The sequence below is a fragment of the Vanacampus margaritifer genome, chromosome 18, assembly GCF_051991255.1.
Source record: "Vanacampus margaritifer isolate UIUO_Vmar chromosome 18, RoL_Vmar_1.0, whole genome shotgun sequence".
Classification (NCBI taxonomy): Eukaryota; Metazoa; Chordata; class Actinopteri; order Syngnathiformes; family Syngnathidae; genus Vanacampus; species Vanacampus margaritifer.
The window spans coordinates 852,812-862,915 of record NC_135449.1 but is presented as its reverse complement, the minus strand read 5'-3'; the positions used below and the strand labels follow the sequence as shown (position 1 = coordinate 862,915).

The 10,104-nt window shown below is 47.3% G+C and overlaps 3 protein-coding genes across 3 annotated transcripts in view; 1 reads left to right on the top strand and 2 right to left on the bottom strand.

The window, feature by feature from the left end:
* Positions 1-187: 187 nt before the first annotated feature.
* On the bottom strand, positions 188-2,755 carry tbata (thymus, brain and testes associated). The gene is made up of 8 exons (XM_077549795.1): positions 2,602-2,755; positions 2,095-2,262; positions 1,912-2,000; positions 1,446-1,583; positions 1,197-1,278; positions 982-1,111; positions 859-899; positions 188-329 (listed from the first exon to the last, which is right to left on the bottom strand). Exons 1-8 carry the CDS (start codon positions 2,753-2,755, stop codon positions 271-273), a joined length of 861 nt encoding a protein of 286 aa, XP_077405921.1. The 3' UTR covers positions 188-270.
* Positions 2,756-4,440: 1,685 nt separating this feature from the next.
* qrfprb (pyroglutamylated RFamide peptide receptor b) lies at positions 4,441-9,713 on the top strand. The gene is made up of 6 exons (XM_077549794.1): positions 4,441-4,828; positions 5,754-5,912; positions 6,515-6,576; positions 7,015-7,250; positions 8,122-8,219; positions 8,299-9,713. Exons 1-6 carry the CDS (start codon positions 4,441-4,443, stop codon positions 8,673-8,675), a joined length of 1,320 nt encoding a protein of 439 aa, XP_077405920.1. The 3' UTR covers positions 8,676-9,713.
* The window catches only part of polr3a (polymerase (RNA) III (DNA directed) polypeptide A), a 38,323-nt gene continuing 32,935 nt past the window's right edge, over positions 4,717-10,104 (bottom strand). The window contains exon 32 of the mRNA XM_077549781.1: positions 4,717-4,867. The gene's annotated coding sequence lies outside the window, so the exon portion shown is untranslated. The remainder of the gene's footprint in view (positions 4,868-10,104) is intronic.

The following is a 10,104-nucleotide window of genomic DNA, read 5'->3' as shown; positions in this document are numbered from 1 at the left end:
TACAAGAATACAAAATAAAGAACTACTACACTCACATTACAAATGTTTTACATGTTATCAATAAGCATGAATTATTTGGCATTTCTTGTAAACCCCAACAGAAAAGTACACCATTTTACACATGAGACTTTTTTTTGCTGTAACGTCATTCCACATGTGACATTTGTGCAACGCCCCCCCCCCCCCCCAATAGGGCTTGCACGTTACTTGTTTGTGAGGCAAATGATTGACTGCCGAAAAGGCGCCAAATCCGTTCTATATGATTGGGATTTATCTTGGGCTTCCTGTTGATCCGCGGATTTCAAGGACCTCCGCGTCCCCGACGGTCTCTGCCAAGGAGAAGAAGCACGACATCAGAATGAAAAATGGTAAAAAATAAATAAATAATTGTGGCCCTAACAAAAGTATTCTCAGCACTTTGTTGTTTTGCCCTCTCACTTTATTTTCATTTGTTAAATTTAGTTTCTTTACACCTCAAAATCTGACACACGACAATACGACAAAAATAAAAATATGTCAGAAATCACACGAACGTACATTTCTCACAAGAATGACACACAGACTAAACCCTTGGCAACAAAAGTGAGTGCACCTCCATGTGAAAATGTCCAGATGAATATTGAGTCAAGTATCAATATTTTGTAGTCTGTCTCCATCTCTCTCGTTCTCTCACTTCATATCCTTTCTTTCCTTTGATTGTCCCATCTCTCTCTCTCTCTCTCTCTCTCTCTCTCTCTCTCTCTCTCTCTCTCTCTCTCTCTCAAATTGACAAACACGATGGAAAGCTCTTTGTAAAAGGATTTGTGCTAACAAATGTGAATAGAAATGAAAAGTCAAGGAGGCTTTGAGGAAGCCTACCTGGCTCGTCGCCGCCAGATGTTCGGTTCGTCTGGCACGATCTGAGAAAGCACACAAACAATGAACGCAAACTTGAAGGTCAACGACCTCAAGTAAGTAGAATTGACATCAAAGACCGCCGACCTGGCTCGCTGCGCCGTCCTCCAAGGCGGGCGGAAAGACGAAGGGCCGGACGCCAGAAGGCGGTCCGGGTCAGGCGGCCGGCGGCCCGACAAGTCCACTTGCTGGATCATGGCCGTCACCAGCTCCTTCTCTGCGGGGACATCAACGAGACGCGCAAAGATTGCCGGCATCATTGCGAGGGCGTCGCCATCGTTTGTGTCGCCGCGTCACGTCACCTCTGCGGCCGGCCGTCAAAAGCCACCGCTGGAGCGCCTGCAGCGAATCCGTCTGCAGGATCTGACAAAGCAGCTCCAGCACCTGCGGGGAAAAGACGCCGGTGAGCCGGTCGCATGTCAAACGTGGCCTCACTCATCACGCTGGCGTTCGTTTTCGTCACCGGCTTCGTTAGGGCGAGTCCAAGCGCTTCGCCGCCGGCCGTCAAATTCATAACCGGCAGGATATAAGAAAGAGACCTTCGTACGTACCGTGAGTTCCTGATCGTGGAAAGCTCTGTGGTGGTCCGGACGCTGCGAGTGAGGTCGACGGGGGTGAGACTTGGCGGTCGGAGGGACCAGTCGCCCGGTTTGGGCCGAGTATTGGGTTTGCCGGCGGACCGGCTCCTCCTGCCAAAGAGTGAGGAAACTCATTCTGATTGGTTGGATGGAAAATGCGGCCTCGAGTGCACAAAGGGAAATTCATGGCGACCATTTCAGATGGATTGGACTTGATTTACAGTATGCACACAAATTCTGGCTAATGAAGTTGTTTAGAGAGCAGAAATGGAGTGAATGTGAAAAACGGTCTTAGCAAATTCCGAGAAGCCCTTCTCCGGACTTGATGATTGGTTTGCTTCATTTGAAAAGGGGCGGAGCTTGTCGGTCAGAAGACTGCGAGCTGAAGAAGTCGGTTAGCAATCAGAAAGGGCCCCAAGTATGTACTCCAAATCGGTACCTCATGTTTGCCTTCTTGCGCTTGAGAAGACAAAGTGACTTTGGCTGCCAGCTCTCTGAGCTCGTCTCGCCAAGCCTCGGAAAAGATTGCTGGGCCAAAAGAAGAAGAAGAAAACTATTCAACGGCATTGTTCATCGGCACACTATAAGAAAATAGTTGTTTGTTTGTTTGTTTGTGTTCTACCTGCTTTGCTGCCGTAGTGCGCTTGACGCGGCGTGAAAGCGAAGAGCGGCGCGCCGGCGGGCCTCTGCACGTGATTCTGCACGTGATTCTTGAGGAGCGGATGCGGAAATAACGACGAGCTGACCAACCAGTCGTCTCGCACCGAGCAGACGGGCTTGCCGTTCAGCCCTGAGGGTGGACAACGTGATTTACGAGGACAAATATGGGAATCTTGCATTGCTTTCACTTCCGTTTGCTGCATCAAAACGGCAAAACATCAGGAAAGACGCTGAGAAATGTTCTCAGATGAGCGCTTGTGTTCGATTTAGAGTAGATTTGCATTTACATGCCAACATACCGGAAGTTGTCATTTCGAAACGTCAACGTCATCACACGTAACGTAAATACGAACGCCAAGACCACACTTCTTTCAGACTTACCGACGGACTTGACACCGAATGCCCCCCCACCCCGCGCCCCCCGCCCACTGATCAAGAAGGCAAACAGCTGCTGAACGCGCTGGCTGACCTTGAATGTGCCTGACGCGACTCGGGTGCGGGTTGTGCCTGGAGAAGAAGGAGTGATGGCTGAGGGCGCCGAACCTCGGCGTGCCTCCCGCAACCGGCGTCTTGTTCCACTCCGGGGGGAGCCAGTCGGGACCCCCGCTTGGCTGTCCGGACATGTTAGCGGAAAGGCACCTCAAAGTTTTTCACGCAAGACACAGCTGCGAATTGTTCGGAATTGACATTGTGGAGCCGAAACTAATCGGGAGCAAAAAAGTGGAAAGCGGATCTGCATGCGAGGAAGTTGATTGTGACGGTCGCTAAGAAACGACAGCTAAGCGCCACATTGTGCATCCTCACAACAATGCTCTTAATGGCTTTTGTGCGAGACGTCGCTTTGGTTGCGGCTCCAAACTCAAGCAGTCGCTCGCGTTGGCGGCCGAGCAAGAATTTTAATGACTTGACGCTAATTCCACGGTTTACATGATCATGAATTGCACGGGACGTCGTTGAAATTCCACATGGTGATTGGATCATCATTAATTGGACTGTGGCTTCACAAATTAATCCACTCATATCAAAGTAGAGGAGGAAAAAGGAAAATGACGTCAGAGCGCACCGACGGATCACACCAGCGGGAGCGAAAGGAGAAAGATGAGGATGAGGAGGGTGAAGAGCAGAGGAAGACAATAGAGGAAGAGGAGGAGAAAGAAAGAGGGGAGGGGGAGCAGGAGGGAAAGATGAGGAGGAAAGAGAGGGGATTCAAAATTCAAGTACTTTTTAAATCGGGTTCATTTTTGTGCTTAAGTACAAACGGGGCAACTTAGGGTATGACGGCGAAGTTGTCACATTTCTTGTCCACCAGAGGGCGCAACGAAAAAGTGCAATACTAGTTTTCTTGGTATAAATGGTCAGGGGGTGTGTATTGTCTGAGAAGGAAATAACACGTTGTGAGCTGAGATGAGTGCCAAGTTGCGTGTTTTTGCACAACCAAAAGTCAACTTTTTCCAACTTCCTATATTTTGAAACAGGCGTCGTACGTACGTCGACAAATTCTCGCAGCAAATCATGTGGATTCGTTCGAGGAGAGATTCGGCCATCTTGTCATGTTTCAAGCTAGCTTTAAACTAGAGCAAGTATTAGCCAACATGGACGTTTGCGGCAACTCTTGTTTTCATAGGCCAGAATCGTTTTTCAGATCATGAATGAGTCTTTCACTTAAAGTTGAAAACATTTGCTATTTTTTACCAGTCTTTTAGTATCAGTACTTGCAAACACAGGTAAAAGTCGTTTTTTGTTTGTACTTGTGTATTTGAAAATGTGTACTTTTTATTTAATAGTTGAATCTTTGACGTAAGTACAAAGTACGCGGGAGTACTTTTGCCAAGTCAGGTAAAAATTCAGATTACTTTTTGTACTTAAGAATTAGTATACATCTGAGGTGTCTGTAGTAAAAGAGTTCACGTACTTTTAGTATCAGTATTTCTATACTCAAGTACACAGTGCGAGTTATTTTGCTACCATAGTATTTTTTTGTACTCTACGAGCATTTGAAAATACTTTTTACTCAAGTAAGAGAGTTGACTCCGCTCTTTCAGTAGAAGCATTTTTGCCGCCTCGGGTAAAAAAATGTGGTTCGTTTTTGAAGCGTCTGTACGTGTTATTTAACGGCGTAGCAGATTTTTGGTCTTTTTAAATACAAAAGTGTGATTTTTTTTTGTCACCGAGTTCTGTCCAGCAGCAGAAGAGGAGGAGGAGGAGGAGGCAGCACTAAGCGCCCCCCCTCCATCTCTCCCTCCTCATGCCGCGCATGCAGGGCAGTCGACAATCTTTCACCACGTGCGCGCGCGCGTAGTCGGTGGCGATGTCGGCACCGTCCGCGGACCCTTGGCCGCCGCCACCGCCGCCGCCCGTCCTGAGGATCACGCCGGAAGTGCTCCGCGAGACGCTGCTGCGCTACAACCTGAGCCGGCAGGACTTCATCCGCACGTACAAGATCCCGCCGCTGGTGTACGTGGCGGAGCTGCCGCTCGGCGCCAAGACGGCCTTCGTGGTCGTCTACGCGCTCATCTTCGCGCTGGCGCTGGGCGGGAACAGCCTGGTGCTGTCGGTGGTGCTCCGGAAGCGCAGCGTCAGAACCAGAACCGCCACCGACGTCTTCATCTGCTCGCTGGCCGTCAGCGACCTGCTCATCACTTTCTTCTGCGTGCCCTTCACGCTGCTGCAGAACATCACCTCGCAGTGGGTCGGAGGTCAGTCGGGTGCAAAGCAGACCTTTTGCTTTTCGCATTCTTTTCTCGGCGGAAAAAAAATGAACATCATTCAAAAAGCTACAATTTTGTGGTGACGTCCAAAAAAAAAAAAACTGTAATTTTGGGATTGTGGTTCAAATGAGTTTTCTTTTACATGCTCAACTATTTTACTTTGACTTCTTTCTTTTTTTTTTTTACACGTAAACATTTGTGATTGTGAATAATGCGATGAGTACAAAAAAAATCCAAAGATGAATAAATACATCCATTTCAGGGCAAATGTCATCTGAAGAACAGAACTTCTTCAGGATAACATCTTTAACATCCACGCAACTTGCACAATGGACGCGTTGCCCTTCAAATTCGGCAGATGATCCGAACAAAAAACAAAAAACAGGAACTCCTCAGACATTTGTGTGTGTGTGTTTTTTTTTAATGCAAAAGGCATTTTAAACAATAGGAGAAAAATCCTATATGTGTAAAAATGTAATAAGCATCTTCAGAAAACACGTTGCAAATCTTGATATTTAATTTGGGGCACAAACGCTAGAGACATTTTGCCATTAAATGTGTAAAAAATATGAATTCTACAGCTTTGTTCTTCTTCTTAGAAACCATTATTGCCTTTTCAATGGTAACAATTGCCAATAATTCAAATACTCATATGAGTAAAATTGCTTTGCCAAAATGAAATTCAATGTCTTTACCGTTATTGAAAATGACATAATAGCTCAAATGTTGTGATTGTCAGGCAAAGAAACAAAACTGTATGGAAATTTATTTTTTTTACATTTTATTGTAATAGTCTGAAGATGCCCCAAAACAGTGGATTCACAAATAATCATCATTTTGAACTTGTGGATTTACATATATACACCCACAACCACCCACCCCCCCCCCCGCCCCACATGTGGTTTTCTTGCAGGGGTGCTGGTTTGCAAAACGGTCCCCTTCGTGCAGACCACGGCGGTGGTGACGGGCATCCTCACCATGACCTGCATCGCCATCGAGCGCTACCTGGGCATCGTCTTCCCGCTGCGGATGAGGCGACAGTCCACGTGCAAGCGAGCCTACAAGATGCTGGGTCGTTATTTCACACTTTCCTTTTCCTGGGATTTCCCCTTTCAAAGTTGCCCCATCTGGGATCGTATTCGCCGAAAGGCGACGGGGGCGTCGCGATTAGTGATCGCCATCAATTTGAGGTCGATCAGGAGCATATTTACTCCATCAAACATTTTCTATCGTATTTTATACTCATCCTATTCTTCATATGTTAATAGTCTCTATTTTCTTTAGTTTTCAGTACAGATGCTTTAAAAGTGGCCGTTTTAAGAAACATGATGAGAATCAGGATCCGATGATATAAAAGAAGAAATCAAAAATAAGCTAATCATTTTTTGAAATGCTGCTGTTATCGCTTAGTCCTCTTGCCAATTGCTGTGCGGCGACAGATAACAAACAAGCACACAAGTTGCTTGGAGACTAAATTGTTTTCAGCGCTTAAAAAAAAAACCAAACACGCAGAGATGAAATTTCCGGTGCTTGTTTGGGAAAGCGTTGGCGGAAGATTGCGATTGTCTCGACGTCGTCCTTGAAAGCGCTCGAAAGGTGGACGACGTCTGCCGCCAGCGTGAGAATTGCTTGATGTGGTTTCTGCTTCCTGTTTGTGCCGACGGTTCGTGGCAGGCCTGGTGTGGACGGCGTCGCTGATGGTGGGCTCGCCGATGTTGTTCGTGCAGCAGCTCAAAGTGAGTCACGCCTGCCAAATGCAAATGAGCGCAAAAAACGAAGGCCTCCATTTGCGGCGCGCTTTGAAAGCCGCGTCGCATGAAAAGAGTCCAACTGGAAAAAAGCCAATCAGACATTTTAGCTGCTTTTTCCTCGCTTACGACGACCTTCGCGGGTAATCGGATCGCGAAGGTTTTGTCAAATGCTCACCAACTAAAGGGCCCAAAAAAACTCAGTGAACATTTCTTTTCTCGCAGACTGGCCTAAAAATACTTGAGAGGAATTAAAAGGTGAGAAGAAGCTGTGGAAGGCTCATTTTCAAAAAGGATAAAAAAAAAAAACGTGATTAGTCTCAAAGCCACGCCACGAATGCGTGACATTTAAAAGTCAGCCGTGATGAAATAGCGAGGTCGTCCGTCTGCGTCACATGACGACGCGTCTCCCCCTTGCCGGCGCAGGTCAAGTACGACTTTGTGTACGAGCGCCACCACGTGTGCTGCCAGGAGACGTGGCGCTCGCCGGGCGAGCGGCAGGCCTACGCCACCTTCATCATGGCGGCGCTCTTCCTGCTCCCGCTCGCCGCCATGCTCGTCCTCTACACGCGCATCGCCTTTGAGCTGTGGGTGCGCAAGCGGGTGGGAGACTCGTCCGTCCTCAACACCATGAACCAGCGGGAGCTCGTCAAGATGGACAGGTAGGGATCAGGTGGACTTGGGATCGAGCTTAAGGGTCCTCTCGAGGTCTTTTGTAACCTTGTAGATGTTGTTAGACACAAATGAGATTGCTGGAAAACAGCCTAAGCTTGGAATGGAACTTGATTGACTCAATCGGGGACATTAAAGGGATGTCAAATTTGTCAAAATGCCAAATATTGGCACCGATAATCGGTCTATCCTTAACCTCAACCAAAAGGTTTGTCTTCAAATGTATGCTTTCGTCCGTGAAATGGAAGCACAAATGACAAAGGAGAAAAACAAATGTTTGGACGTCTCTGAGATGTTTGTAGATGACATCATCGGGGATCGTTTCCTTTGTTGGAGGTCACGACCTCCAACAAAAGTCTTTTTTTTCCTTCATTAGCCCACTGAAGCCGTCTGGATCTCGTCGGGGATGAGAAGCTCATTTTCCAAGCATGTCAAACTTGACGATGGAAATGAGGGCGTTCCGTTTTCCGGATTTGTGTCGCTTAGGACGTCAGGCCAAATATTTGTTTTCGTCATTCATATCCTTTTCCCGCCCTTGGGTTTATCCAAAAAGACGATTCCAGAAGCCATCTGGATCTAGTAAAGGACGCCATGTTCCATTTCAAAGTACAGAACTTGAAAGATGTAAGTCAGAAATATGAAAAGGGAGAATCAGCTTGCAAACGTGCACTCACGTGAAGGATCGGACCAACATTGATCAGTTGTTTTACGCTGAAAGATCCGCTTCTTGACTCAAATTGACCCAAGTAGAGGATGGGTCCATTTTTGACCCAGAATTGTATGTAGCGGTCCGAAGTGGATTTGTCGTCATTGATGCGTTCGTGTTGAGCGAAGGCCAACTTTTGAGTTTGTCTCCCTCAGGAAAAAGAAGCGAGCTGTGAAGATGATGATGATCATCGTGGCGCTGTTCACCGTCTGCTGGGCGCCGTTCCACGCCGTCCACATGCTCTTCGAATACTGTAAAGAGTCCCACTTGAGTGTTGGCCGCTTTGCGTCCGCGCGTCCGTGCGTCCGTGACAAGCGTTTGTTTGCCTTCAGACGACTTGGAGAAGAAATACGACGAGGTGACGCTCAACATGACGCTGGCGGTGGTGCAGGCCGTCGGCTTCTTCAACAGCTTCAACAACCCGCTCGTCTACGCCTTCATGAACGACAACTTCAAGAAGAGCTGCGTCTCGGCGCTCTCGCAGTGCGTCCGGCAGCGCCGCTCGCACGCCGTCGTCCAGGCGCCGCCCATGCACTTCATCAAACCGCAAACCCGAGAGGCCTTCCTGGAGTTGGACTCGGCCGGCGACTCCAAGCGGCGGGCGGACCAACCGGCGCCGTCCGGCGACAACTCCCGGGGGGAAGGCGAGGCAAAGCTCTCCACCGTTCAAACGGAGCTCGCCGCAAACTCCAACTCTCAGCAGGAATGAGATCGGGCGACTTTGGAAAGCGTCCCGGCAATTGCGCCCGAGACTTTGTGCTCTTTAATTCACCTGAAACATCTTAGAAATGCCAGACCCGTCACCTTAACCGGACACTTCAGAGTCCCGCCAGAGTGGAGAAGTTGTCAGGAGACCAGAGGAAGGATCAAAGGAAAGAAAGCTGATGCAAAGTGAAACCCAGCACCAACCAGACTCCACCCACAGAGTTACAAAACCAGAATCTTTCACCAAGCCCAGAAACATCTCAATTCCAACAGATTAGGGAGACCTCAAGAGACCAGAGGAAAGACTAAAGGAAGGTAGGAAGGCTAGATGAAGCAGAGTGAGATCCACAAATGGCGCTTTTCTAATGATCCTGGTTTGAAAGGATGAATTGAAAGCAAGGCCCAGTCGTAGTCCAGATGTCGAGTTAACCGGCATCGTCGAGTTTTCGGGGCTAAATGTGACCAACAGTCGTTTCTTCTTTGTTGTGTTTCTTGACGTTGCAGCTGACAACGTGTGTGATATTCCTCGACAAATGTCAATTCATTGTTATTGTGTATTATGGTAAAGCCCGCATATTATTGCATGGGCTCTTCTAGGACAGGGTTCTTGAATTCTGGTCCTCGAGGTCCGAAGTCCTGCATGTTTTAGATGTTTCCGCCCACCAGCACACCTGATGCTGGCCTTTCGAATCAGGTGTTGTTGGTAGGCGGAGATCTGCAGGATTCCGGACCTCGAGGACCGGAATTGGTGAACTTTGTTGCAGGAGATCTCAAGCAGGCAAACTCTGAATCGACCCACTTCAATTTTTGGGTGCTTTTGTCCTATTAAGTGCATTTTATTTATTCTTTTTCTTCTTCTTGTATTTGAAGAAGTTGGTATGTTTTTGTGGCCAGCACTTTTGTTTTAAGAGCTGCGACATAAATGCTGTTATTATTGTGGGTATTTGAAAAAAATGGTCTCTTTTGTAACGCTACCGAGTCGATGTTTAGATGTTTTTGTTGTTGAAAAATGTTGTCATACTAAAAAATGAGTCTCTCCTCATTTGAAGAGTTTCACGTTCATCTTGAGTTTTACAACCAATCGCCATCAAAATTGAAATAACACAAGTGAGTCAAAAAAAAAAAAAAAAAGACCGCTGGTATGCGGTTAGCACCAATTTAGCTTAGTTTGAACCCGAATCCCGCTGAGGAGCCAACGTTTGTGAATGCCGGTCAAGGGAGATCAACATTTGAACTCTCTAGAGAACATTTATGAAACTTGAACCTTGACCTGAATCAACATTCACCAACAACGCAAACGTTCGCCCGTCAGTGGAATACGGGCTCTCATTTGCATATGGAGGCGTGGCTAATCCAAACTGTGACTCAACTCAAATATTCAACAAATATTCTGATGTAATGAAGGGCCGGTAAGGAAGCTAAAAGCATATTTC

Excerpts from the sequence above, each read along its gene's own strand:
- tbata (XM_077549795.1), bottom strand. The coding sequence starts at position 2,755 with ATGTCCGGACAGCCAAGCGGGGGTCCCGACTGGCTCCCCCCGGAGTGG. Across the intron at positions 2,001-2,094 it reads GCACTACGGCAGCAAAGCAG|CAATCTTTTCCGAGGCTTGG; the intron begins GTAGAACACAAA and ends CTTTTGGCCCAG. Across the intron at positions 1,112-1,196 it reads TTTGACGGCCGGCCGCAGAG|AGAAGGAGCTGGTGACGGCC; the intron begins GTGACGTGACGC and ends ATGTCCCCGCAG.
- qrfprb (XM_077549794.1), top strand. The coding sequence starts at position 4,441 with ATGTCGGCACCGTCCGCGGACCCTTGGCCGCCGCCACCGCCGCCGCCC. Across the intron at positions 6,577-7,014 it reads TGTTCGTGCAGCAGCTCAAA|GTCAAGTACGACTTTGTGTA; the intron begins GTGAGTCACGCC and ends TTGCCGGCGCAG. Across the intron at positions 8,220-8,298 it reads CCACATGCTCTTCGAATACT|ACGACTTGGAGAAGAAATAC; the intron begins GTAAAGAGTCCC and ends GTTTGCCTTCAG.